The sequence below is a fragment of the Suillus subaureus genome (assembly GCF_016647635.1).
Source record: "Suillus subaureus strain MN1 chromosome Unknown BJ212scaffold_29, whole genome shotgun sequence".
In the NCBI taxonomy this organism is placed as follows: domain Eukaryota; kingdom Fungi; phylum Basidiomycota; class Agaricomycetes; order Boletales; family Suillaceae; genus Suillus; species Suillus subaureus.
Window position 1 is genome coordinate 1 of NW_024538585.1, and position 27,572 is coordinate 27,572.

At 43.6% G+C, this 27,572-nt stretch overlaps 13 protein-coding genes across 13 annotated transcripts; 6 read left to right on the forward strand and 7 right to left on the reverse strand.

Annotated features, from left to right (window-relative positions):
- Window positions 1–613: 613 nt before the first annotated feature.
- On the reverse strand, window positions 614–980 carry BJ212DRAFT_1483609 (uncharacterized protein; the record flags this gene model as incomplete). The annotated part of the gene is made up of 3 exons (XM_041340643.1): window positions 614–727; window positions 776–859; window positions 912–980. The coding sequence occupies 3 exons, from the start codon at window positions 978–980 to the stop codon at window positions 614–616; spliced, it is 267 nt and encodes an 88-aa protein (XP_041189956.1).
- A 1,634-nt stretch (window positions 981–2,614) lies between these two features.
- BJ212DRAFT_1213043 (uncharacterized protein) lies at window positions 2,615–2,848 on the reverse strand (the record flags this gene model as incomplete). The annotated part of the gene is made up of 1 exon (XM_041329263.1): window positions 2,615–2,848. A coding segment is annotated over one exon (234 nt), but the record flags the coding sequence as incomplete, so codon positions are not given.
- Window positions 2,849–3,473: 625 nt separating this feature from the next.
- On the reverse strand, window positions 3,474–3,719 carry BJ212DRAFT_1277931 (uncharacterized protein; the record flags this gene model as incomplete). Its single annotated transcript, XM_041331396.1, has 1 exon — window positions 3,474–3,719. A coding segment is annotated over one exon (246 nt), but the record flags the coding sequence as incomplete, so codon positions are not given.
- Window positions 3,720–3,831: 112 nt separating this feature from the next.
- Window positions 3,832–5,063, reverse strand: BJ212DRAFT_1448370 (uncharacterized protein; the record flags this gene model as incomplete). Its single annotated transcript, XM_041338533.1, has 4 exons — window positions 3,832–4,199; window positions 4,247–4,550; window positions 4,599–4,815; window positions 4,867–5,063. The coding sequence occupies 4 exons, from the start codon at window positions 5,061–5,063 to the stop codon at window positions 3,832–3,834; spliced, it is 1,086 nt and encodes a 361-aa protein (XP_041189959.1).
- A 1,030-nt stretch (window positions 5,064–6,093) lies between these two features.
- On the reverse strand, window positions 6,094–7,057 carry BJ212DRAFT_1301904 (uncharacterized protein; the record flags this gene model as incomplete). Its single annotated transcript, XM_041333192.1, has 6 exons — window positions 6,094–6,174; window positions 6,229–6,386; window positions 6,546–6,643; window positions 6,834–6,890; window positions 6,918–6,955; window positions 6,983–7,057. The coding sequence occupies 6 exons, from the start codon at window positions 7,055–7,057 to the stop codon at window positions 6,094–6,096; spliced, it is 507 nt and encodes a 168-aa protein (XP_041189960.1).
- BJ212DRAFT_1212187 (uncharacterized protein) lies at window positions 7,055–7,252 on the forward strand (the record flags this gene model as incomplete). Its single annotated transcript, XM_041329249.1, has 1 exon — window positions 7,055–7,252. A coding segment is annotated over one exon (198 nt), but the record flags the coding sequence as incomplete, so codon positions are not given.
- A 990-nt stretch (window positions 7,253–8,242) lies between these two features.
- On the forward strand, window positions 8,243–9,141 carry BJ212DRAFT_1448371 (uncharacterized protein; the record flags this gene model as incomplete). The annotated part of the gene is made up of 4 exons (XM_041338534.1): window positions 8,243–8,257; window positions 8,554–8,721; window positions 8,752–9,036; window positions 9,103–9,141. 4 exons carry the CDS (start codon window positions 8,243–8,245, stop codon window positions 9,139–9,141), a joined length of 507 nt encoding a protein of 168 aa, XP_041189962.1.
- Window positions 9,142–11,189: 2,048 nt separating this feature from the next.
- BJ212DRAFT_1483611 (uncharacterized protein) lies at window positions 11,190–12,271 on the forward strand (the record flags this gene model as incomplete). Its single annotated transcript, XM_041340644.1, has 4 exons — window positions 11,190–11,362; window positions 11,426–11,523; window positions 11,572–11,951; window positions 12,122–12,271. The coding sequence occupies 4 exons, from the start codon at window positions 11,190–11,192 to the stop codon at window positions 12,269–12,271; spliced, it is 801 nt and encodes a 266-aa protein (XP_041189963.1).
- A 3,330-nt stretch (window positions 12,272–15,601) lies between these two features.
- BJ212DRAFT_1483612 (uncharacterized protein) lies at window positions 15,602–16,001 on the reverse strand (the record flags this gene model as incomplete). The annotated part of the gene is made up of 3 exons (XM_041340645.1): window positions 15,602–15,792; window positions 15,814–15,866; window positions 15,916–16,001. 3 exons carry the CDS (start codon window positions 15,999–16,001, stop codon window positions 15,602–15,604), a joined length of 330 nt encoding a protein of 109 aa, XP_041189964.1.
- An 804-nt stretch (window positions 16,002–16,805) lies between these two features.
- BJ212DRAFT_1301906 (uncharacterized protein) lies at window positions 16,806–18,564 on the forward strand (the record flags this gene model as incomplete). The annotated part of the gene is made up of 5 exons (XM_041333193.1): window positions 16,806–16,883; window positions 17,159–17,267; window positions 17,467–17,903; window positions 18,426–18,501; window positions 18,551–18,564. 5 exons carry the CDS (start codon window positions 16,806–16,808, stop codon window positions 18,562–18,564), a joined length of 714 nt encoding a protein of 237 aa, XP_041189965.1.
- A 2,353-nt stretch (window positions 18,565–20,917) lies between these two features.
- On the forward strand, window positions 20,918–21,581 carry BJ212DRAFT_1301907 (uncharacterized protein; the record flags this gene model as incomplete). Its single annotated transcript, XM_041333194.1, has 2 exons — window positions 20,918–21,097; window positions 21,294–21,581. 2 exons carry the CDS (start codon window positions 20,918–20,920, stop codon window positions 21,579–21,581), a joined length of 468 nt encoding a protein of 155 aa, XP_041189966.1.
- A 294-nt stretch (window positions 21,582–21,875) lies between these two features.
- Window positions 21,876–23,589, forward strand: BJ212DRAFT_1483614 (uncharacterized protein; the record flags this gene model as incomplete). The annotated part of the gene is made up of 2 exons (XM_041340646.1): window positions 21,876–22,353; window positions 23,297–23,589. The coding sequence occupies 2 exons, from the start codon at window positions 21,876–21,878 to the stop codon at window positions 23,587–23,589; spliced, it is 771 nt and encodes a 256-aa protein (XP_041189967.1).
- A 2,798-nt stretch (window positions 23,590–26,387) lies between these two features.
- On the reverse strand, window positions 26,388–26,621 carry BJ212DRAFT_1212786 (uncharacterized protein; the record flags this gene model as incomplete). The annotated part of the gene is made up of 1 exon (XM_041329260.1): window positions 26,388–26,621. A coding segment is annotated over one exon (234 nt), but the record flags the coding sequence as incomplete, so codon positions are not given.
- Between the last annotated feature and the right edge of the window lie 951 nt (window positions 26,622–27,572).

Below are 27,572 nucleotides of genomic sequence, written 5' to 3' on the forward strand. Positions count from 1 at the left end.
GTGAAGTGGCCAGCTGTTTAACATGGTGGTATTGATGCCTTTGTTATCTTCAAGCTCATAGTCCTGGTCCGCATCACCATTCCCACCCAAGTGCTCATCCAAGTTGTCAGTCCCAGCAGAATCACCATTGTCACCTGTAGCACATGTACCTTGGGTTTCCCCATGTTCATCAGTCACCAATGTGCTATCTGGTGGTTATACCATCATGATCCACCTCATCACCATACAACTTGCACTTGATGCTGTTGATGTCAATGCCAAGCTTTGGTCTGATTCTAGCATGGACAGCCGAGTGGAGAGATGGTATGAGTGATTTTGAGTAGAGAGCCTTCAGCAAAAGATTTCTGTGGTCACTGATACCAATCATGAAGACATGCAAGCAGCGCTGCTAATGTTGAATGTGATCATCCTATAATATCTGATATAATGAAAACATACCAAAAAAGCGATCCTATTCCAATGAACAGCATCAACCTCTATACAGCCATGAGCAAGCGATTTTGATGTGTCCATTATGCTCAGGCATTTTCGGATAGATGAGAGCAACTGAGTGATAATTTGAGAATTTTTCAGCACAAAGTACTTAGGTGCATACCTTGGACTTCATGCTGCCTCAGATTGATGAAAGAAGATCACTAATGATTGTTGTGAATATTGCGCTGAGCTCTACATCCTCGAATAGTGATGAAGGAACCTTGAAGATGCTGCTGTTGTCCTTAATAAAGGTCTGTCACAGTGTCAGTCTCATGAGATAGTTGATATCAAAGGAGGTTACTGAGATGTTTTGGAGCACATCTGTCTTATATGCAGTCAGGTTGGGTGACAGGAGACATGCAGTCAGACGATTTTGGAGGCCAGACTGCATAACATTAAATTAGCCTGGTGACTTGTAGTGTAGAAATTTAAAATACCTTGAAGTCCTTCAAGTTTAACAACTCTTTGACATCAGCAAGCATAGCAGCCTTTTGAGTCGAGTCCATTTTCATCATGCATACTTTTAGATCAATGAGCATATAATATATTCCACTGGTCTAAAAAATTAAAATCAAAAAGAGTATGCACATCAAGCAAAGCAACTCACATCATTCTCCTCAGCCACTTTCTTTGCATATGTTTTGAGTCATTTTGCACATGAGGGTGTCAGCACAGTGGGATCGCCCAAGCCAGCATCAGAGTATGTCCTTTGGCGACATACACCAGCACTAATAGGCCCCTTGAGTGAGTTGTCAGACAATTCAGGAGAGTGTTGGATGCTGCTGCCATGTCCAATGCCAGTCTGGCATTGTGAAGTGGATGTTTCAAAGGTGCTGAGTGGCAATCGTGCTTGACCAATATCTCCCACTGCTCCAGAGCTGCATGCAGAAGAAGCAACTTGAAGCCTGCCTGACGTTGAGGCACTCCTTCCTTGAGACCTCAACAAATTAATGTCTGGTGTTAGCAGAGAACTACTACCACCCCCCAAACCTCTGTTCTGTGTACCAGCTGGAGGTTTGGAACCATGAGGATGCACAGGATAGTGAGAGATCATTGATGAGGAAAATGCAGTGAATTCTGCCTGGTGTTGCATGAGTGATGGTGAATGAATGTCTCAGCACCCTGAAAATTTGGTTGAAGTTAATCATAACGTAACTTCGTAACTTTGAGGGTGTGCAAGGGAGGGTTGAAATCCAGGGAGCTGAGCATAATGAAAGCACAGAGCACTTGGAAACAAAGGAGAGTGTGAATTGAGTATACAAGTAGTACTTTTCTTGATGGCACACTTTGCCCATGAGTTAGGATATAAGCATGGAAGATTGGAGTTTTGTGCAGTGAAGAGCATAAGCAATAAAGTGGGGGAGCTTTGCTAGAAAAGTGGTATAGATTATAGATGAATGGAGTTTTGTGCAGTGAAGTGCATAAGCAATAAGATGGGGGAGCTTGACTTTCAAGACAATAACTTATCCTTATTCTTCAGTCCTTGTCATCTCTAACCATAGCCAGGCAGCTGAAAGTAGGGGTTTGGGAGACTTTGGAACTGCAGTTCATGAGGTGGCATCATATGAAAGTTTGAGCCTGAGGCTGTGGGAACCAACCATGCATTGGCAGGGTGCATGTCTGTACTTTGGCGATAACTTGAGTGAATATATGGAGCTGGTGGCAGTGGATAAGGGTAGTGCATTTGAGGATATGGTTGAGGTACAGAAAGGTATGGCTGTGCTGGAGGAAAGTGCAATTGTAGCAGATGGTGCAAATGGGGTATAGAGGGGCGGAAGGATTGCAGTGGAGGGAATGCATTTTTTGGCAGTATAAATTGGCCCTGAGTGTGTTGGACCAAAGAAGTGGATTGTACCAGGGGGTTTTGCTGAGTGGATGGTGCCTCAAGTACAGAGGATCCAGCAATGGCTTGGCCAGCACAAGATGATGCTGTGGTCTTCCTTCCTTGTGTGCTGGAGCCAGTGCCTGCCTTAGCTTTTGGCTTTGCAGCAGTCTTTGGTCTGGCAGGAGGTTTATCAAATGTGGGTGCTGGCATCAAGGGGCCCTGGATATCGTTTTCTGTTCTTTCAGCTTCTTGCAATGTGTCACCAGCTTTCTTCAAAGCCTTCTTCTCCTTCATGTGCTGTACAGTAGTTGCCTGAACTTCTGCAATGTTAGTAACTCTTAGTGGTGTTTCATGAAGCATCTCTGGAATGATAAGACAGATATAACTGTAGTTATGAATGGAGTAGGCATTGAGAAAATAATTTGGAGTGGACTTATGGTGGATGGTAGGTATCATTCGCAAAGTCTCAATCCATTCTTGACACATGGCCATCTGGAGGGTGTCTGTGCACTGTGAATCAATACAATTGTGCTGGAGATTGATCACACATTTGATATCCTGTGTGACAGTAGTCAGTATAGCTTGTGCATTTGTAGAATGACCTACTGCCGCTGTTACAACTACCTTGTCATCCAAAAGGTTGAGACATGGGAGATGAACAGAGGGATGTAGTGTATGGGCAAATGCAAAAAGCTGCAGCACAATGTGTGACACATTGTTGCGATCATCGGATGACATCAGAATCTCCAGAATCTGTCCAATTGCCATCTAGTGATATCTTGTGAATTAACAGTCATGAACATGATCAGAAATCATTCACCTGCCCATTTGTCACTTGACAGAAGCCAACATGACTGTTTAAATGCATAACATTGCCCTTGCTTGCTACAAGCGATTTTCTGTGAAAATAACTAGTGCCGGGCTTCACAGTCTTCAAGATCTTTGCACAACGAGTGTTCTTCCAGGCCACTGCACCCTTTCTGGTTGTTTTTCTGTTGGTGCCAATAGCAGATTCAGCCTTTCTGGAACCTATGTAAATCATTAGCAAAGATAAAGCAAGGCACAATACACTTGATTTGCCAGGTACAGGAGGGCTACAAACAAGGTGCAACAATCCAAGCAATTGCACTTGTTCTGGGTGATTGTATATATATCCAAGAACCTCTTGACTTCCTCAAACCCATTTTGAGGTCTTGGAGTCATACCAAAATCCACCTGTAGCAATATGTTTGACAATATCTTGATGAGCAAATATCCTGCAGCTGTCACGGCTTGGAGCTTGACAGTTGCTGTATATACATGTCAAATGGAAAATGTGATTGAATGATTCATAGTGTTTGGTTGAAAATATAATCGTGGGTCCAAACTGACAAATGTATGCTGGGAGGTGGATCAAGAAGTGGAATTTCAGTTTGCTGATGATGATGCTGGGGGAACACTGTGCTGTGACATTAAGAAAGTCTTTGATTGTCCGAGATAGGTTTGCCTAGAAGATGCAGAGGATAAGAACTACAACTTCAAATACACATAAATTAACCTACAAGATAGGCTTTGGTATTCAGAATCTTTGTGTGCCAGATGAGTACAATGAGTTTGCCCATTATTGTCCAGGCATTGAGGACTGTTGAAGGGACAAGGTCATAGATTATGAATGGCATCACCTGCGACAGGCTCTTGAAGTGCTTTCCAATCAGACTACCCTTGTAATGACAGATGTATCCTGCATTCAAGCATGGAGCATTCAGTCCATCTGTGTCAACAGACTGGAGACAGGTTTGAAAAATGTCCATAAGCTTTGCTTTGTCAAGTAAAAATACAGTTTGTCCCCAAAAATACTTCACAATGCCAAGTAGCACAGTGTGCAGTATTTCTGTTGGTGTATCCATGTGGATGTCAAGCCCTAGCAAAAACATGAACAAGATGCCAATGACTCAGAAAAAAACTGACCATTCATTCCCAATAATGGGTTGAGGGTGTCTTTGAGCTTGTCACCTTGTAGAAGCTCTTCAAATTCTCTCTCCAGTGCAGCTGTGACTTCAGCTTCAGACTTTGCTTGAGTGCCAACTGTACATTTTCGAAGCTTCTTTTCAAGTTCTACAAGAGTGTTCATAATGGAATTCAAGGCTGTATCACAGATGCCTGTCATTGATACCAAATTCTTGATTTTCTCAGTAGCACCAGGCTTCAGCGCCATCTCAAACTGTTCCCAGATGTTCACAGCAGTGCCTTCTGGTGTTTGAAGATTGCCTGACTGAATCACATCATCAGTAGTTGAAATACAATCAAACTATGTTCTTACTGCAAACAAGCTGCTATAGCCATCCTTAGATGCTTTGTACTCCTTTGTTCCACCAATGTCACATGTCTGGCAGAAGTAGTTGCAGTTCAATCCTGAATGACTACATTCTTCTGCTTGCATTGGGTTGTCACCAGCAATGAAAAGCCCACATGGGATCAATAACACTTCTTTGTTGTCTTTGCAATCCCATGCAGCGACCCCAGATGTAGCTGCATTACTGTAAATCTAGTTAGAGCTTCAATCTGAGTGAGTGAATAAAATAATGAACCAAATGAACTGTTTCATTGCCCACATAAGCTCCATGGGAGCGGCATGTGGTGAGGACATAACGAAGTGCACAAAAAACTCTTTCTCTAGCATTTCATGTGGGAGGTTCACATTTGACATGTAGATTGTGTGGTGTTTGTTCCATTGTTTTGATATGTTGCTGGAAATGTTGTCCATGAAGATGATAAGGGGGACCATATATACTATGTGACCATTTGCCTTTGCACACAGTGGATTTGGCAAAGGCATTGCATATTTAGTTGACAAGGCTATTTATCTCATGTTAATCTTGCAGTTACTGAGACAAGTAAATGTAAAATGTACCAGTAAGGCCACAATTGAGTTCACCCCAAGTCACAGCAATGTCTTCAAAGGACTGCATGAAAGCAGATGTGGTGTGAAGAAGTAATAGGTACTAGGCTGTTAGCAACTAGCACTACTTATCCTAAGAGGGGCAAGTTTAATTGATTGGCCTGAGAGGACTGCTATTGAAGCACTTCCTTCAATTATGCATGAGGGAAGTAAGTGAGCAAAGGGGTTAAAATCTATATCAGCCTAAGAAACTTGAATGCTGGCTGTAGGTATACCTCTGAATTCCTATACCAAGGAATCAACCAGGAGTGCAGGCAAAAATTGACCATTGTTAATAAAAATCAATTGCACTCTATGGAGCCATTGCAAGGGATATAGTGTGAGTGAAGAATAGCGCTAAACTACCAGTCATGGGTTGAGTATTCTTGCTGAGCTTAAGGGTAAGATCCTAGTGGTATGGACTTCAGAACGGTTGAATCACACAGGATTGTCAGGAAGGAACAAAATAGATGGATAGCACAAGGTCTACAAATAACACGAGAATCACTCTCCTATAGAACCAATTCCGGGGGAAGAAAAACTACTCCATTGTATGTACTGTGGTCATTTATATCGTAGCACATGAGTGTCCGGAATGCATAGGCAAGAATTGTAGCATGGTTAGCGAGCACGCAATGAGTCTATAGGTAGTAAAACATCATGTGCTGCGGAATGTGAGTAGTCATGTAATAAGACCTGCAGCTCGTTTAGCAATGACATTTGGGAAAATAACGCACCAGCAGAGATAGGTGGACATGGATAGGACATGGGAGGATGGATTCCTAGGACCGGACCAGAGTAAGAGCGGATGGGTTGATATATATGGATTTAATGATCCACGCTTTATCTCCTTTTTCTGAAGGTGAGAAAAACCGTGCTATTGATCATACGCGCCTAGCGCCGGTCTGATTGTCACAGTGGGTATGATTTCTTGTTCCTCATTAATGATAAATCCAGCCTAGTAGTGCAGTTAGAACATATACATCATAGTAGGTGCACAATGATGACATACCTCTGTTTGTTTGACCGCCCAACCAAGCACATATAAGGGCTTTGTAACTGAATTCTTGTGGAATTTGCCATTGTCATCATCTAAGTCTACAGGTGGAGAGGCATAGAAAAAATGTTCTGGGATGAAGTAATCTCCAGAAGTATTTTGTAACAGTTCATCTGTGAAGTACACAGTTCTGTCCACTCAAGCTACTGGTCACCTCAGGCAGTACTTCTTGGTAGTAATAAAGGGTCTCAGAGACCTGGTTTCTATGTTATGGGAAAGTTATCTATGAGACCTGACCTCTCTACCATCTATTAATAGATATCATCCTTTACCACTTCCAGCAGCTCTGGTGCCACCCATAATAGCCTCATGCTCTCCTGCAGGTAGCCTCACCCCCCACCACTGGCTCTCAGGAGCCTCATTGCATTCACTTCATATTATGTTAGGTCCACTCTACAGTGGTTTCTTTAGTACTACAATGATGCCTTCGTCACCATCAATGCCAGGCAGGGTGCGTCCTTCTCACAAGTTCAAAGTTGTATCCTCTGGTCTTGGTTGCCATTTTGTCAGCCCATATAAAGCTCGCAACAAGAAGAAAAGTCAAGTGTTGATTGAGATACCTAGTGCAGAGGCCAAATGGTGCTGCCTTCTTGCTCAGATGGACCAGTTGATGAACCCTGAATGTCATCAAGCATCACACTCACCAACCTTGGATACGAAGAGCACAACAAATGAACCACCTCTTCCCACAGACAATCCTATCACTCACTCGGATGATGTGGAGATGTTTGTGCCTGAGGTAGTAGAACCTGACTTGTTTCACAAACAGCCACTGTCCAGACATTGTGTTTCACCCGACAAATCAACTGACACACTATACCATAGCTGGTTAGTGCTCATCCCAACCCTCATTCAGCCCCAAGTTCAATATACTGCACAGACACAGGGCCAACCCTTGGAAAGAGTCAATGAAGTCATATCTGTGTGCACCACTCTCAAATGCACAGGGAAACAAACAACTTTGATTTGTTTGCTTTTTGACTGTAAGTCCTCAATCACACACTAGCAATGATGTGTAAATGTCAATAGGATTCACATCTGTTGATGTTTTGAGCTGCGACTGCTCCTCACTTCCCCAAGTCCTTGTCCACCACAGCTTGTTCCCTACCTCACCATCCCAGCCTTGTATGGCAGTTTCCCTCGACTTATTGTCATTTTACTGGATGCTCTTCGAGTGCTCTTGCTGTCATATCTGCATATCCAGATCTCAGATCCGATCCTTATCTCATCTCAGATCCTATCCACATCTTATCTCCCTCCAACATCTTGTCATCCAATCTGTCCACTCATCTGGTCTGGTCCATAATTCATCCAAATCCACAACCAGCGCTTGTCTCTTTTTGGTAGTCCCCTAACTCTGGTATTTTGGTTATCTGTATATCTGTCCTGCCCCCTGATCTGTTACCTATGCTTCATTTCTGTTTCATTATTTGTGATCCATTTCTACTTACCAATAGACCATCCATATGCTTCATACATAGCCTCAGACTCTGCTGATTGATCATTCTGTTAGATACCTATAGTATATAACCTCCTGTAACTCTCTGTAGTACCTCAGTTTGAATATCATCTTAGTTCTACTCATTCCCGTCCTCCAGACTTGAGTATCTCTACTCTTGTCACCCTCTGAGACTTAGGATTGATTCCTATAGTCTATCTGTATCCACCTCTGTCTCCGACAGTCCATTACCATTAGTTTCTAGTCTGGACTCGTCTGGATTAGCCCTATGATACTTATCCCTCATCTGGAAGTCATCCGGATCTGCTATGCTACTCGTCCAACCTTCTGGATGTGTTAGTCTTGCCTTCCTGAAATAAGGGGCAATACTCAGGTAAGGGGCACAGTGCACGAGCTGAGGCTGAAGCCCTTCGGATTCAGTTATCCCTTGAGTATGACCTTAACACTTGCGATGCAATCAATGCACTTGCACCTGCTCTCAAGACATATTATTCCCACTGAGGATTCCAAATGACAGACAAAAAAGTACATTCTACCATTGTGCTATTGAACACTAATAACATTTTGCTCTAAAGGGTGAATTGATTTGTGAACCTTTTCATTGTGGGCTTTGCTATGCAGTGCAATGGTTTGACATCTTGCAGATCAAGGTTGAATGCCAACTCGAGTCACTTCTCTGGCGGTGTTGGGATCATGTTGCAGAGTTCAAAGTGTTCTTGCCAGCTCCCAAGATATTATCTGATGGACAGCAACCTCCAGAGCAGGCCCCTTCCCCAACCATCTTACACCAGAATCAATGTTTGCCCCTTCTTGTCCAGCAGTGCCCTGCATGTTTTGGTGGTGTATTGTATGGCAAATCTACTGACAATGGTGGTGATATACATATTGTGATGGATGGAAATTTCCACCACCTCCATTGGCACTCCACAGGCAACTGTCCACCATTCTATGACCCAACATACTTTCTCCCCAAGGATTTCATTGATCAAGTTGGCCACCAGATAGATTCCTAATGTAAGTGTCCTCCTAAGGCACATAAGCTTGTTGTACCTGATGAAGCCATTGATTTATGTGAAAATGCTTATGAGGCTGCCGATGGGAAAAAGCAGAAGGCTGCTATGGACAGTTTCGATGATATGGGGGTTATGGCTCTTATATGTCACCACAACATTCCTTTGTTTTTTGCTAACATAGATTCACCCAGTGAGCAACAGAAATATTCTGTTGCTCTTCTCCAACACTTATTTTCGTTGCTGCCCCCTCAGGCAACCATTGTCGCCTTATACAACGTTGGGTGTGTTCTTGTGTGGTCACTTTCATAGGTAGATTCATCAGTCTTTATTTGTTTCCCTGTGCTTATTGGAGGTTAGTATGAAATCCTTCCAGAAGATATAACAAGCCACCTCTGATTTACCACAATGGCAATGCATGCATATGGACACAAATGGGCATGTCAACTGGTATATAATCCACACATCTGCATCGGACTTGGGTTGTCAGACAGAGAAGGAACTGAAAGACTTTGGTCACAGTTTGTTCGGCTGATCAGTGTCAAGAGATCCTCATTGGTGAGAATCTTTTTCATTCTGTTATTAACCTACTGATCTTTAGGTGCCTTCTAGTGTCATCATTGTATATGACTGATTGATCACCAGGCAGCTGCAATAGGCTTAGAGATGTGCAGGGACCTTGGCAACTGGATTAAGCGATGTCTGAAACACGGTGTCAATGATCAAGGGTCAACTGCACAAGACATTCTGGACTGATGTGAAATACCCATCGAGGAGTTGAAGTCCCAATGGTTGCATCAACGGGAATCTCAGCTTTCAATTTGAGCATGTAAGTACATTCACACTACACATATAGCCACTCATAAAACTGTTCTTTAAGATGCCCCTGCTCATTTGAGGAAAGAACTTGACACAGTGCTACAGTGGCTCAAAAAACTGTCTGCATGTTTTGACATTTTTCACTATCTATGATATTGTGTGAGAACGAACAAATGCCTCAAGAACATGCTTATACCACATTGTAATATGGCTTCAGGGCTTTCATTTGAGCCCTACACCGTGGGAATCGGTGGAGATATGGTGGAGATACAAGGCTCACAAAATGGTGACTCATGCGGACAGTTTTTTGAGCACATATTAAAACTATATAAATCATCATTTATGACACCATAACAATCATGCCACCATTAAATAAATTATAAAGTGGTGTCATTATGTCATTTTAAAACCATATCTAACTATACAAACCAAAAATTTCCATATGTCATGGTTATATTCACTATGAAAGCCACCCCCCCTGCTCAAAGGAATAATATCCTCTCTCTTTCCTATTCTGGCCTCTCTGCTTGTCAAATTTCCTCTAGAACTGGAGTATCCAAGTCCACTGTGGCCAAGTTCATCAAAGAAAGTCACACAGACAAGGAAAACTTCTGTGAAGGGCATCCATCCAAGCTCACCTCTACTGATAGGAGGGCTATCATTCAACATATCACTACAGGAAAGGCTGATAATGCTGTCCAGGTCACCTATTACATCAATTCCACCATAATGTGATGGTGGAATTGATGTAATAGGTGACCTGGACAGCATTATCAGCCTTTCCTGTAGTGATATGTTGAATGATAGCCCTCCTATCAGTAGAGGTGAGCTTGGATGGATGCCCTTCACAGAAGTTTTCCTTGTCTGTGTGACTTTCTTTGATGAACTTGGCCACAGTGGACTTGGATACTCCAGTTCTAGAGGAAATTTGACAAGCAGAGAGGCCAGAATAGGAAAGAGAGAGGATATTATTCCTTTGAGCAGGGGGGGTGGCTTTCATAGTGAATATAACCATGACATATGGAAATTTTTGGTTTGTATAGTTAGATATGGTTTTAAAATGACATAATGACACCACTTTATAATTTATTTAATGGTGGCATGATTGTTATGGTGTCATAAATGATGATTTATATAGTTTTAATATGTGCTCAAAAAACTGTCCGCATGAGTCACCATTTTGTGAGCCTTGTATCTCCACCATATCTCCACCGATTCCCACGGTGTAGGGCTCAAATGAAAGCCCTGAAGCCATATTACAATGTGGTATAAGCATGTTCTTGAGGCATTTGTTCGTTCTCACACAATATCATAGATAGTGAAAAATGTCAAAACATGCAGACAGTTTTTTGAGCCACTGTAGGTCTACAAGCTGATCTCAATATTTCGAACTGAGCACTGCAGGCTATGAGGGTCATGCTTGTGAAAGAGTCACTCTGATTATTTGCAAATGTGCCATTGCCAGCTTCTTCAAGTGGGACAAGTTAGATCAGGCCGTTGGCGGTGCTCAACAAGCATTAGGTAACATGTCCATCCCCCATCTCATTCTATTTGATTGTTAATATCTCTCAGGAATGAAACTGCATCAACAGACATGGAAGGCTATCACTAAGCACCAACCTGCCCTAATGACGGCTATACGCAAATTCAATTTGTACTGCAAACAATTAGATTCGCTCTATGATCCATCTTGCACGATTCCTTTACCTACTCCCCTCCCCACAAAGCTTACTGAACTCCATGCCAATCCCACACTCATGGAGGACGTGTGGATCACTCCATCTATTGGGGAGGTCCCATGGTGATTGGATGATATGGACGTTAGAGATTGCATCCATGCTCTTCTTAAATGTGATCAATGCAGGGAAGAACAGGTGCGCCTTGGCACCGAAGCTGATAATCTGTGTCATTTTTTTGGGGAAGAGCTTGCAGCACTCAAGTTTGCTCTTCGCATCCCAGAATGTAGGTAAATTCATTCAACTCCAGTCTTCTTTTCTAATGGGGTTCCAGGTGAGCCTTTTACAGCCACCCTAGAACAGTGCTGGTCTAACTTCCTTCAGCTTCAATCATGCTGGAGCAACTTGCTTGCGTCCTCATTACGGTTCACTACCCAGGTTAAGGAAGCTGTAGACATTGCAGCTACCCTCTCAGGAGGCTCTCAGAGCACTGCCCTTCATTGGATCCATACCACAAGGCTCACCATACCCAATCTTGATGGTGAAGATGAGCTGGTGTCTGCTGACCTTGATGATCCACCACAGATTGGCTTGGAACAAGCCACACTCACTGATGTTCTTGAGCGACAGATGGGCATGTTAATGGACGATGACAGCAAGTCAACTGACATAGGCTATGACATTAAAGCCACCATCGTGTGGGAGCTTCCTAAGGTATGTTAATTAACTTAAAATTCAATATCATAACACTGATACCTGTCATATCCCATATGCCAGACATAGATCCCATCATATTCCCACGCTTTCCGGACCTATTTCCGGACCCCATATCCAACTCATTCCTGGATCCCCTATCCTGTCCACCCTATGCACATTCCATCTAGCAAGACATCCAGACTTTACCTCCTCTCAGATTCCGGACCACATCCACCACCTCACATATCTCAGTCCTGTTTCTGCCCTGCCTTCCAGATCCCCAGATCTCTGGACCATTCCCACCCTCTGTCCAAGATCCTGCTCCTATCCCCATTTAGGCATCTCCACCTTTCCGGTTCTCAGTTATCTCTGTTTCTGTCTTGCTGATTGATCCTTGTACAAGTCTTCATCTCTGAGTTCATTTACTTATGTTCTGTCTTACTTACTAATGTGTTTCCACATGCTTGTACATAGCCTTGCTCCTTTGCTTACTGATCCCCTCAGATATTGTCCAGTATATAACCCCTGTAGATACTCCTGTGGTTCCTCAGTCTGAATATCATCTTAGATCTGTCCTCACCAACTTAGACTTGTCCAATCCTCTCTTGGACTTTGGTCCACCTAAGTCTGTCCTACTCATCAGGCCTAGGGATTGATTCCCTAGGCCAGAGCTTTGCCCTTCCGGCACTTACCCTCTTTCTGGACTTAGGTCCAATCCCTGTTCTCTCCAACTCTACCTTAGGGTAGTCTACCTCTGTTTGCTTCTACATCAGACTTTGTCCAATGTAGCCCCTATTCCTTCCAGACCTCCGGACCTCCTGTCTTCTGTACCTCTGGACCTCCTGTCCTTCAGACATTTCATCCTCCTAACCCTTGGATGTCCTATCCTCCTGCCCTCTGTACCTTCAGACATCCTGTCCTCCTGTCCTCCTGTCCTCCTGTCCTCCAGACCTTTGGACCTCCTATCCTTCCATCCTGTTTCCTGTAGAAGTATTACCTTGCAGTGGGAACTCTCTTGAACACTTCCTGTGCTCCTCCGGAAGTCCTCTGGACTTCGTCAGACCATCATTGGACTTCCTCTGAAATGAAGGGCACATACTCGGGTAAGGGGCACAGTGTACAAGCTGAGGCCAAACCCCTCTGAGTCAGTCTCTCTCTCCTTTGAGCATGGTTCTTAACAATGCCCCTCACTAGGTTTTACTGGTTGATAATCTTTGTGTCCCAGTTCAAGAGCAGGACAATAATGTCCCCAACACACTCGTCATATGTATCTGACCTCCGCATGATGGATTCCTGCATCAAATATTCAATCCCAAAGATATCAAATTGCTCTGCTCTCTGACAGTGTGTCTCAATGATGTGTGTATTAACAGCTGTGCTGCCCTGCTCTACTCTGAACTAAAATCCCCAGCCCTCTCTTGTGCAATATTCTCTACCCATGACCTCCCATGCATCCATTACAACACCCCTGATGATATCATTTGGCGGAATGTTTCATGGACACATTACTGGGAGAAGGACGTATGGGTCCTTCTGATACACCAGCCCTCTGACTCAATTGGACATTGGGTAATTTGTGTGATTCACATCTTCAATAAGAAATTACACCTTTTTGATAGCCTTGCTGAAAAAAAACCTTGGAAAACCAATGTCAAAGTAAGCTCATCTTCATGTGACCAAGTGTCTTACTGATGATGAAGAAGGACATCATGAGATTAATTGCTTGGTTGTTTGCTGTGGCCAATAAACATGGCCATCACATTCTGACTGACCTCTTGGGATGGGTTGCTCAACCTCTTAATGTGAGTTCTACATTTCACAGATATTGACCACTCTGACGTCATTCATTGTAGACCCAGTGTCTCCAAAACAACAGTTATGACTGTGGTCTTTGGGTTCTAGTGACGCTTGCTGCAGTACTCCGCAGGCAGCATGTTATGCGCTTGTGGTGTCCTGCATGATTTGGGAATCATGCATGGACATGACTACTAGGTAGCCCCCCTAAAAGACAAAGTCTGTTAGCTTAGGCATCAGGCTAGTCAACCCATACCTTGGTTTCAAACCTTGGTCATATAGTTCAGTTTCCCCTCTGTGATTCATGAATTTATTATATCTTGAAGAAAAGTCATTTGTGAGATGGGAATCACATAATGACCTAGTTGATATTGTGAAGCAAGAAGGTTAAGGTATTGCCTTGCCTTTGGCTTATTCACTTTGGCTAGAGAAAACCATAGAGAAAAGTTCAAAGCCTAACAAAAACCTATCTAAAAAGCCTGTGTTTTGTGTCTTGTTATTGTATTATTATTTCTGAGTTGTTTTCTCTAGTATTTCCTTGATTTATTTTTCTATTAGGATGCTCTGACCCATCAGATACTTCACAAAATTGTACCTACAGGGTATGATGTCATAATGATGTCATATGGCTCCACAGATACTCCTGCAAGTATTCTGTTGAAAGTTATGATGTCATGATGATGTCATGATGATGTCATTTGTTCTGGAATGTTCTGCTCCACAATGACTCACCTCTGATGTCATTACTCCACCTATGGAATATTCTGGAATGTTCCGCTCCACTTTCTGGAATATTCTGCTCCACTTCTAATGACATTGCTCCGCTTTTTTACTTACATAATATTCCCACACAAAATGTATATAAGGAGGGCCCATTCTCCCCCCAAAAAATAGGGTCTCCCACTTGCAATCATTTGAATCTCAGTTTGAGCTACTCACTGTGAAGATTGTTGCTTACAAAGAAAGCCCCTTTGAAGTACCAAGTGCAGGGAAAAGACATTCCCTTGAGATTACATAAGTTTCTTACAATAGAAACTTAGTTTATTTGAGACCAGCTTCTCACCTAGTTTCTGATATTGACCAATATGAGCTTTGGTCAATCTGTTCATTTGTGAGACCAGTTTCTCACCACTTTGTGCCTATTCGACCAACCAGTCTTTGGTCAATGTATTCATATTTGAGACCATAGTCTCTACAGAGGATTATCTTAATAAGGAACCATGTTCCAGTGTCTAGATGGTTTATCCTAGACAAGTTTATAAGTTGGGATATAACACAAAAGCTCTGGCTAAGGTAATCACATAGATTGGTTTAGTGAGCCTCCCAAGAACTCACATGTTATCTACCATGAAAGAAGAAAAGTCATAGACCGTGTTAATCAAGGACTGGCAAGAAGTCTTATCCTAGTGTAATTGTGGTGTCATTACATTTTACACACATTTATATAAGACCCTCGGTTATTAAGACAGCAGGAGGATGATATACATTGTCTGCGTTGTTATCTCTGCAGTCTCACTCTTTCTTTACCAGCTGTGGAATAGAAAATGTCACAATAAATTCAACACTTCTATCTACACATATGGATTCTCCCCACTAGCTAACAAATCCTCTTCCTCTTGATAGTTCAAGATCTTCCTCACTTGCCACTGCTGAAAACATTTAGCCATGACCTTCTCCCTCGTGCATTCCTGCAAGGTTGCGATGTGTGCATCAAGCTCAATCCAGCCATCGATCAATGTCTTTCATGCCTCTTGAATCTCCTTGAGAATACCAGCAATATCTCCTGCATTAAACATGACTGCACAATGAGTGCAAGACTCCCTTAACTGATGCAACTGATGTCTGTGCATCACATCTAGAAGGTTCTGAGTGAATCACTCTTCATCTGGTGTCTGTGGTGGAGGTGCATATTTGTAGGGAGGGGGCTTGTCCCACTGTGAGAGGTCAGACTTGTTGATCAAGTCCAAACCAGTGAGGGATTGGTGAAATAGATAGGAATTCAGTAGAGCGAGAGTTGCAAATGTGAGCAGAGTTGTTTCAAGAGGCTGTGGCTTGTTCTTGGGTGCTGTCTGTCATCCACATTGACCATGGCGCTTGGCATATGCATGAGTGTTCTGAGCTTGTTGAGCCATTTTCACTCTGCAACATGAATGAGTGAATACCAGGCTTACAATTGTAAGTAACTCACCGTTCTGTCCGAGTGTATGATGCCTGCTGTTGACATTGTGCTGCCAGTTTGTCTGCTAAAGTAAAGTACTTGGCTTTGTGTCCCATAGTTGGGAAAATAGTGGTGTCAGTCAAATTGAACACAAAATACACACGAGGTTTGTATTGTAATGATGCCAGCTAACCAGACAAACTTGTTACATGGGTTCAACATGATGAAATTGCTTAGATTTTGGTACCAATGTTACTGCAATCATTGAGGACTGTTGTGGGAGGTTTGTGCATAGAACTTATTTGCACGTTCATGTTTTATGGTGAGTGTGATCTGTATCTTCAATTTCATTGGCTCTCATTTACTCTCATAACATATCCAGTGCCTCTTGGTATTCAAGCAAGCTTCAGTAAACATGCCATACCCTCTTGAGGCTCTACATTCTATGAGGTCCAGTATCTTGGGTTGCATCTCATCACTTTTGTTTAAATTTGTTTAGTATGTTCTGCAGCATTATGTGCACTGTTGGGACATGTCTGGAGGCACACCAATTTGCCAGAGGATGAAATTTTCTATAAGTATAGGGCCTTGGTACATTTTCTACTTGCCTTTGGTGTCCTGCTACCTCTTGGTGACAATATTCTCTTCCCTCTCTTAAGGGTCTCCCTAGATGGATCACCATCTGCCCATACCCCCTTTTCCCCCCCTCTCAGAATCTATCCTTCTAGACTTTGTGAGTGTCCTCTGTCATCACGTTCTTCAATTTCTCTCTGAATCATACTGACAGGATTGCTCTGATAGATTGTTTGTGAATAAACAAGTCCTCATCATTCATATCAGTGTTAACTGTACATCCTTCTTCTACAAAAAGGTGATTCTTAAATACTCAAAAAAATCATGTTGTTGACCCAGCCACAGATATGACCCAACAAATGGCAGACCAATTTGGTGCCACAATATACTCCCCCCCTCCCGGCTACATGGACTTGTATTCTGTGGTACCTGGTGATGATTTTATTCACAAGCAGTTTGGCAGTGGCCATTGACATCTATCGCCTCTTCCTGAACTCACCCCAATAAGACTTAGAACTAACATCAAGGCAACCTCATGCAATGTCAGTATTGCAAGGGAGGCTAATATTTGTTGCCAAGCACATACAGTACCTTCCCCTCAACCTGCACAGTCTGCTTCCCCCCTGACCTCTCTTACTGATGGTCATGGTATCACCGCAAGTAGTGATACATCTTCGCTCACACTCCCACATGTGAATAGTCACCACTCCTCTCCCTTGCCAGGTGGCAGTGGTGCAAGCAGCAACTCATCATCGCTCCCACTTCTGCTTCCAAACAGCCATCAGACCTCTCCCTTTTCTGCTGGTCCTGTGAGCAGTGATACTGCATCACTCCCACTGAGTCACCAGTCCTTACCCTTTCTGGGTGGTCTTCCTTCACAACACCCTGCACACCTCAATGACCTTTTTTATGCTCGTTTAAGCATACAGCCTCCATGGCCAGGTCATGATACCACACACAACTTTAATTTTATGGTAGATGACTCATTTCCCTCTATGCTGCTCTCAGACCCAGTCATGGGAATGACTGCAGCCAGTGGTCAGAATGAGACACAGTGGGCCTCCCCTCTGCCTCCCCTCAATCTCATCCCTCCAACACCATTGAAGGATATCGACAATATGGCTCTGCGTGGCACCCTAGGCGGTAACACATTTACCAGGGTGTCTAGTCAACAATTGGACTTAAGCTACTACCCCTCCAATGCCCACACTCAAGAGTGGTTCCCAGAAGAGAACACAAACCTCATTGATCGCAAGTCTAGTTCACAGGAATCATTGACCGGACAGAGGTCATCAGAGACCAACAACAAGCTCAAAGAAGGGTTTGTGCTGATTGATCGCACATTCAATGATTTATCTAAGTCTACCATGATGCTGACCAATCAGGTGATCAACACATACCTGAAGAGTCATGGACAAGAGGTTCACAGCATCAACTATTGGAATGTATATGCAAACTACTTCAAGGTGTTACAGTTGTGTCTACCCCTATCCCTTTTTCTCTATCTTACCTGTGTATTACGTCATGACCGCACTATGCTGTGCCATCATTAGACCGACTCTTCCTATATCTGTATTACACCATGATCACCGCTGCCGTTGCTAGGTGACTCATCTCCTTATCTCTGACTTGTCTTGATGACATCACTTCCTTATCTCTGACTCGTCTTGATGACGAATATGTACCTGCCCTAAAGTAGGCTCTATAAAGTTCGGTCATGTACTTAGATAGTTCTTCACTTTAATCTACTAGGTCTTCACCTGAACTATCCTTCGCTTAGGACCTCCAATCCTAAGTCGTCTGATAACTGATATTCAAGTCAGAGACACTCTCTCTGACTTGTCTTAAGAACCTTACATTTGTAAGGACACGATCCAGCCTCAGGCGTGCTCTTATCGAGTACCTGTCGTTGAGCCCATCCTAGTTCGCCGTAACACAAGGAGTACAAGGATCGAGAGCTTGCACAGCTCACCACAGGAGGATTGGAGAATGATAAAGGTAAAGGAAAAGAGATTGCAAATGTAGAGGTTCATGGCACACCAGGTAAGTAAACATAGATATGTAGTCTGTTGTTGTCTGACTTATCATCCAGGTATGGCTGTGTGAAGACTCTGCTATGAAAAATTCAAGGAGGCATTCCCCAATGACTACCAGGATATTCTTAGTGCATATAGCAAAGTGCATCACATAGGCGCTGCTTCAACTCTCAATCAGCATCTTCAGTCCTTCCAGAAGCTCTATAGATGAGTGGCAAGCTTGGTATGGCATCTCATTGTGAGGATTGAGAGCTAGCTAACATTGACCTTAGCTCAATTCCGCTGCAATGAGATTTGGTTTTGAGTCAGCTATTGTATTGTGTGGCAACATAGTCAACCAGGACGCCTCTCTAGGTCATGTACATACAACACCAGCTGCTGCAGGGGTAAGTCACTGCCAACAAACTTGAACTCATGTTTATTAAATGATTCTATCAGTTCTTTGAGATGCACTGCTGTGCCAACAACGATACCATCATTGGACACCTGAAAGCTCATGTACAGTAAGCAACAAAACTGTTGCAATGTTTGTATGAGATTGATTACTCTGGCTATATCATTACAGGGATGGCAGCTATGCAAATGTGGATGAGAGCAATATTGTAGCCCTACATCCAGGCTACAATAATTGTACTACACTGGAGACGTGAAAACATTTCCTTAAAAGGATATATGCAATTTACTACATGGTATGCATTGCAACAGTTTTGTTGCTGATATTTTTAAACATCAAAATCCTATCAATAGACATCAGTTATGTTATTTAGTATGTCTTATAATGTTATGTGACATGTAAAAGGGTCAATATGATATAAACAAAGCCAAATGGTGAACTTTCTCAACATTCATCATCATGAAAACCCTCTCTGCTGACAAAACCAACCAAATCCTTTTGTACCTTGATTTTAACCAATCTACAAGGGAGATCTCACATGCTACTAGTGTACACCATAGTACCATTATCAGAATTCACTCAGAACTTCATTCTGACCTTCAAAAGTCCTCTGGTGGTTGTCCTTCTGTCCTTTCCTCTCCCAATATTCAGCATGCTATTTGGGTAATCAGTACAGACAAGGCTAAAATGTCACTCAAGTCACAAGAGCACTTCAGGATATCAAGAACCAGCCTATGTCCTCTCAAACAACCCATCATTACTTGATGAAATCTGGTATGAAGCTTGTAGTGAAGCAAATACACCCTCTCCTATCCAAGTGTCATAAGAGAGTAAGACTATACTTTGCTATCAGTCACCAGCACTGGATAATAGATGACTTGAAAAGAGCCATATGGTCATATGAAACCAAAATCAATTATTTGGGGCCAGATGAAAGGCAATAGGCTTGGAAAAGGACAGGAGAGGGCCTGAGTATCATGCTAGCAGGAGACAAGAGGGTGTATTTGCTTCACTACAAGCTTCATACCAGATTTCATCAAGTAATGATGGGTTGTTTGAGAGGACATAGGCTGGTTCTTGATATCCTGAAGTGCTCTTGTGACTTGAGTGACATTTTAGCCTTGTCTGTACTGATTACCCAAATAGCATGCTGAATATTGGGAGAGGAAAGGACAGAAGGACAACCACCAGAGGACTTTTGAAGGTCAGAATGAAGTTCTGAGTGAATTCTGATAATGGTACTATGGTGTACACTAGTAGCATGTGAGATCTCCCTTGTAGATTGGTTAAAATCAAGGTACAAAAGGATTTGGTTGGTTTTGTCAGCAGAGAGGGTTTTCATGATGATGAATGTTGAGAAAGTTCACCATTTGGCTTTGTTTATATCATATTGACCCTTTTACATGTCACATAACATTATAAGACATACTAAATAACATAACTGATGTCTATTGATAGGATTTTGATGTTTAAAAATATCAGCAACAAAACTGTTGCAATGCATACCATGTAGTAAATTGCATATATCCTTTTAAGGAAATGTTTTCACGTCTCCAGTGTAGTACAATTATTGTAGCCTGGATGTAGGGCTACAATATTGCTCTCATCCACATTTGCATAGCTGCCATCCCTGTAATGATATAGCCAGAGTAATCAATCTCATACAAACATTGCAATAGTTTTGTTGCTTACTGTATTGTAGGTCTCAGTCAGCATCACTCTACTCACTTCGCATGTTAATCACTTTTAACAGCAATGAAACATCACTATCAGTGGTTGAGGATGCATTCAAGGAGGCCAAAGACAACATATGCGATGTAGATGCTGTGTCATCCTTCAAGGATGACACCTCCGAGAATCAACTTAGCAGGGGTTGAGAGGATTTGCTCAAGTGGCTCAAGCAGGAACTCAGCTGACAAGTTGGTCAGTCTTTTTTTTGGACATTCTTTATACTGTGTTTGACTAAATGGCTATACTAGATAATCTGGATGGGAAGTTTGTATCTTTCAAAAACTTCCCATGGATCATGATGCCCAGTGCACTCACAAACGAAAACTTTTGCATTAAGGGATATCCAGCACACAAATGTCTCTTACCTGGGGAATACCACAATGTCAACTCAAAGAGCAAGGGTATCAGAGGGCTGACCCAGAAGGAAGTCCTTATACTTGTAGAGGCTCTGAAGGCAGGAACAATGTATATGGCTAAGGTACTGAAAACGTCATGAGGTATGTTCAAAGTCATTGGTGCTGCAACAACACTTTCATTAATTCAATATTTTAGCTGCACTCATTGCATCAGAATTCCCCATAATCACTGGTGAAGCACCTCCTTCCAACTACTTTCATTCTGGTGCAAGACAGATGTTCGCCAACCATCATACAGATTATAACGGGCCTTCTCAGATGAAGATCAGCGCTGCAACCACCAAAGTCAAGAAGACCGGAGACACCCACAAAATGCCCTCGACTTCTCAGCAACAGGAATTGCAGGCTGATACAGCTGAACATCTACTGTCAAAACCTCCTCCCACACACCCATTTGTAGTGGTTCCTTGGCCTTTGCCAGCTGCCACAATCGAATTTCCGACCTCCAAGTCTAACACTGAGCCTCCCAAGATAATCCCTGAAACAGAATTTGAAGATGCAGCTCACAGGAAAAAGAGGAAGGTGGCAGCTAGCAGGCTACCTTGAGAATCAAAGAGGTGAGCACCATCTGCAGAGGATGAAGTGGAGCTCAATGTGGGGAAGAAATGTGTGAAGGTGAAGGGCAAGGAGAAGGTCCAACCAACTGTGCCATTGGCAGCTCCCGACTTATCTCCCACAAAGGGTGGTCCCTTGTCACCACTGACTGTATCATCTTCAAGTGATAAGCCACTTGCTCCTGCAGGAACAGTTCAATGTGCCAAGAGACTTCAAGATGGTCCTGTCAAACCACTCCCTGTCAAATGAGGATCTATGTGGACTCAGAGCCATACATATTGCATGATGTATAGTGATGAGTTGGAAGAGAGTGACAATGACATCAATGAGGAGCCCACCAATAAGGTTGCAGATGGTCCTCATGCATTGCAAGACAACATAATGGATCACCAGGACTCAGATGGTGCTGCCAGTCATCATGCTCCAGTGCAGCCACAAATCCATCAGCCTGGACCATCATCTGAAGTTTCACATGAAGCTCCCCATCAGCCTCATCTCACTGATTCATGTAGCTGTGACCCTCACAACCCTCCCCAGAACCCTCCTGAGCCTGTCCAGTGCACACCTCATGTACCTCTCACATGCAATCTCCCAGATCGTCTTACTGATCCACATAGCCACGACCCTCCCCAAAGCCTCTCCAACAAGAGCATGCAGAACCCTCCTGAGCCTGTCCAGCATGCACCTTGTGTACATCTCACACACGATCTCCCAGAGCAACTGCAGCTTGAGTCCCATGAGCTGTCCCATGAGCCTACTGAATGTGAGTATGACACTCGCGATATTTGTGACCCTTTGGACACATGCAACTTTCACCATCCTCATGACCCCATTCACTATCACCATTGTGAATATGTGTGTGATACATCTCCTTGGGACTGTGATGCATGCGACACCTTCTATCACCAAGGTAGTCATCCTCAAGACAACTTTCATCCTGTGAACTTCCATGATTCACACATCAGAGAGCATGATCATACTCATCCAGTATATCCCAGTCGCTATAGCCCCATTCCCAATCACATGTATGCTCATGAAGTCAAAGAACATCAGTGGCTCCCTCACTACCATGACAATGTGGGAAGGACAAGGGGGTATCTGGATAGGCAAGGACCTTGGAGGAGATACCAAGACTCACATGACAACCACCTGAGCCAGAGCTACCCACCCTCTCCAAATGCTCACCCTGCACTACCCTTGTTGTAGACCTTTAATTCATTTTCACACTACATTGCACTGTCCATTCTTTCATTTTCACACTACTTTGGTTAGCCAGTAGTTCAGGACATCATTTGTTAGGGTGAAAACTCAGAATTCATGTGTTTGCGTCATTTGTTAAGAGGGTCAGGACATCATTGCAAGAGGCTCAATCAATTCAATTGTGAGTTCCTAACAATCCAGTATGAGAGGCACACAGAGTACGTATCAAAACTTAAATGAGGGGAACAATTGGAAAAAAGCAGATGACACTATTATACAGAGCACACAACTTTACTTCCCTGGGTCCCAAACAACTCATTGACCTCCACTTTGTCTTCCTCATGGGTGGCACCATCAGAATATTGTGAAGCCTGCCCAAGGCAGGATATATCCGGGATGAGTTCATTGATGTTGGGTTTACCTACCAGTGAAAGTGGGAGCAGTGCTGGATTGAATGCCAACTGCCAGGAGAGTCAGGTAAGCAGCACTTCAACATATAGCTTTAGTCTCTGTGGACATGGTACAGGAGACAGAGCCATGGGAGCAAGACCAGGATGAGGCAGTGATGCAGGAGAAGAACGAGGATGTGGACATGGTGTACAAGACCCATGAGCCAGCAATGCAGGACCAGGACAAGGATGTGGCACAGGAGAAGGAGAAGGATGAGGACATGGATGTGGTGTACAAGACCCACAAGCCAGCGATGCAGGACCAGGATGAGGATGCAGCACATCAGACACTGGTGCAGGAGATGGCTCAGGGGAGGTGTCGGAAGAGGTGTCAGAAGAGGTGTCTGTGAATTTAAGGCGATGAAGACCCTTCCTATCAAGAAGACTGTTAGCATACCAACACCGACCACAGCTGTTGTTGGAATCAGGTGCAGGTGCTTCCCTGATGATGACAGGCCTATGGGAGGCCATGAGCTTTGCATGGGTGTCTTTGCCAGTGATGGATTTGACGGTGAGTAGGTTGCTCTTGAGGGCATCAGCAAAGATTCAGTGCTCACAAAGCATAAGGTCATGTATCCCCTTGCTCTTTGCAAGGGTGGCACATTTCTCCCCAGGCATCAGAACATCTTCAGGATAGTGTTGGAGGACATAGCCATGTTGGGCTAGTTCAGCAGGTAGCCTTTTCCATGGAAAGAATCCCCCTGGCGCTTCAAGTTTCCCTGCAAACATTTTGACTTTATAATTCTATTACAGATGTCAACCACAGCACTTACCAAGCAACACTGCTAGCCCACCAACAATACATGGTATGCCATCAAGCTCTCTCCATGCATTAGGATCATTCATTTCTCCCTGCCTCTTCAGCCACCTTTCCAACATCATCTCTACTGGCAAATTGTGCCACAATGCAATGCGTTGGAGGGAATGGTTGAGTTTGGTGAAATCCATGATCAAGATGTATAGGTGCGGGGGGTTAGAGGAGGATCACGACCATTGCAGATAAAACCCATCGCCATTGATTGCAAGATGCAGAAGGCCATGATAAGACATTGTGATTGATTGCAGAAGCTTGTGGGACTTGAGAGGGTGCATAGTTAACATTATGATACTCTATAGCATATGATGTGCAATATATGGAAGCACTCATGGCGTTATGGTTATCATGCAGTGGTCTTTGCAATGCCCTGCTCCCCAGTTCAATTCCAGTGGTATTTGTTTTTTTCTTCAGACCCACACAAGCCTCTGTTTTGCACCAAGTTGATCTTCCTTTACTGACTCCTGCTCTGAATCTCATACTACTGTGATGTTCCCATTTTATTGAATGAGTAATGAGTGTGATTGACTGATACATAGTAGGGGGGTCAGAACTATCAAGTAATACAAGGTACTGAAAGGTTAAACTCTTCAAACAACTATGTGACATGAGAACTCCATGTGAAAGGTTGTAATGCTGCTGCTGCCACATGAGCCTTGTCGACCATTGGATCTAGATGGCATTGTGTGGCTGTGCTCGAAGGATGTGGGGCGGGAACAATGGCAGAATAGATGAGTGAGCAAGAGGAATGTGTAAATGAGCAAGCAGGTTGTATGATGTAGCGATGAAGGAGACTGATAGGAAAAGGAATTGCGTGACACTCAGCTAGACATGTGGACTACTGGAGTCCAACCAATGTCAGAATAAGATTTTTGAGTCACAACTTGAGGTATGTACACTAAACATTTCTCTGAGCCCAGGACAAGCTTCCTCTGCTGAGTGTCCTTGACAACTGGCTCTCATATGAGCCGAGGATGCGGGGTGAAGTCAAGATGAGTTTTGGATATTGTGCAAGGGTAGAACACCTGGGGTAAGGCAACAGCCATCCCCAGATCCATTGAAGAAAGGAAAGATGAGACAGTGACCATGGCAACTGGATGGTCATGGGGTGGGTAGGCAAGATGGAGTTGAGTTCAACTCCAAAATCCACAGTTGACAAGCCCCATCCAGCAATGTGAGAGATCCTGCCAGAGAAGGCAGGCATAGCTGTGAACATCCCACTGGCCAACATTTTTGGGCAACCATCTGTAGACAACAATGGTATCTCCCACTCCGAGAGAAGGAGGGTCGCCATTCCCCAGGTGAAAGTTGAACATCCAAGTGTCTGGTGATGAAGCGTTCGTGGAGGAGCTCACAATGAGTGAACAAGCTATGGGAGTGGCAGGAGAGGCAGACATGGGGACTCAAGGTGGGGACTCAAGGTGGGGACTCAAGGTCAAAAGAAAAACAAGAGACTGGTGGGTCAATGGGTAGGATGTGCATAATGGGGAGTAGGTGGTATAGGGAGTAGGGGGATGAGTATGGAATTCGGTGACTGTAAAAGTGTGGTCCAGGTGGCGCTAAGCCCTGGTTATCTATCAAAGCATGTCAGTATTCCAAGGACATTACCAAATAGCGATAACATACCCAAAGCCTGTCCTTGACACCATTGCAGCAGCTTCTGACCCCACTTGACTTTGTAGAAAAATAATTGCTGCTGTAAACTCTGAGGGACCTGGAGGGCAGCGCGATGATTGGTGGTCGAAACTCCATGGTTGATCAGCAACTCGCATTCAATTTGGCTTTGGATGGTAAACTGAAAGTGGGGCAGGTATTAGATGACTCAATGAGTGGCTGAAGAGGTGAAGGATGGATAGCTGAAGTGCTGAGGGTGCAAACAGAAATCGAACAGCAAGATTGCTGTAGACATAACATTGTAACACATTAGCTACAAAAAACATAACTACCCCCACTGAAGATCTGAGGCTCATTGAACTGTGATCAAGCCTCTGTGGGAGGGAGAGCTGGTGCACTCATGAAACAACATAGATGTATGAGAGGGTTGAAGAGACCTCTCAGGGAATTAGTTGAGGACCTCATAGGAGAGGTGGGTTAGATGGGTTTTGTCCTACAATGAAACCCATTCTAACAGACTGTGGAAACCTCTTTGAAGTGGTGCCAAGGGTGCTGCCAGTGGTGACAGAAGATTGAATAACATTTTCTGGCCATTAAAGACCTGTGACATCCCCTCGCCACCATCCTCAGGATAATCATGCATTGCAAAACGTGTAGGTGGATTTGCATAATCCTGAGTGTAATATCATTGTTGAACAGACATGAAAGACATGCTAGACGTACCTTTGCAATTGCTTCCACGACATTATTGATATAGAATACATCACCAGCACGCGATGTCATCTTCTGAGTTGGATTGCCAACAAGCTCATCCAGGTAATTATGGCACTTCTTCATTGCACTGAGTGACAGGACATTGGCGGCGCTGAGCTCTTTGGCCCAGTTGAGCACAGCTCTCTTCTGGGAGTCAGAAAATGGGATGCATGGAGAGCTGAAAAGAAGCAATGTTATAAAATGCTTGATGAAAGGTAAGCATTGGTTTTCTGACAGGATGAGAAACTTACTGCTTTTGACGGCCATGGATAAGTTGGATTATCTACTGAGACATTCTCAAAGTTTGCGGTGTGAAGAAGAAAATGGTACTAGGCGGTTAGCAACTAGCACTTCTTACCCTAAGAGGTGCAAGTTTAATTGATCGGCCCGAGAGGACTGCTATTGAAGCACTTCCTTCAATTATGTGCAAGGGAAGTAAGTGAGCAAAGGAGTTATAATCTATATTGGCCTAAGAAACTTGAACGCTGGCCATAGGTATACCTCTGAATTCCTATACCAAGGAATCAACCAGGAGTGCAGGCAAAAATCAACTGCACTCTATGGAGTGGCTGGTTGCAAGGGATATAGCACGAGTGAAGAACAGCATTAAACTACCAGTCACGGGTTGAGTCTTCTTGCAGAGCTTTTAAGGGTAAGATCCTAGTGGTATGGACTTCAGAACAGTTGAATTGTGCAGGATTGTCAGGAAGGAACAAAATAGATGGATAGCGCAAGGTCTACAAAAATAATGTGAGAACAACTCTCCTATAGAACTGATTCCAGGGGGAAAAAAAACTACCCCATTGTATGTACTGCAGTCATTTATATCATAGTGCGTGAATGTCCGGAATGCATAGGCGAGAATTGTAGCATAGTTAGCAAGTGCGCAATGAGTCTATAGGTAATAAAACATCATGTGCTGTGGAACGTGAGTAGTTGTGTAATAAGACCTGCAGCTTGTTTAGCAATGACATTTGGGAAAATAACACACCAGTGGAGATAGGTGGACATGGATAGGACATGGGAGGGCAGATTCCTAGGACTGGACTGGAGTAAGAGCGGATGGGTCAATATATATGGATTTAATGATCTGCGCTTTATCTCCTTTTTCTGAAGGTGAGAAAAACTGTGCTATTGATCATATGTGCCTAG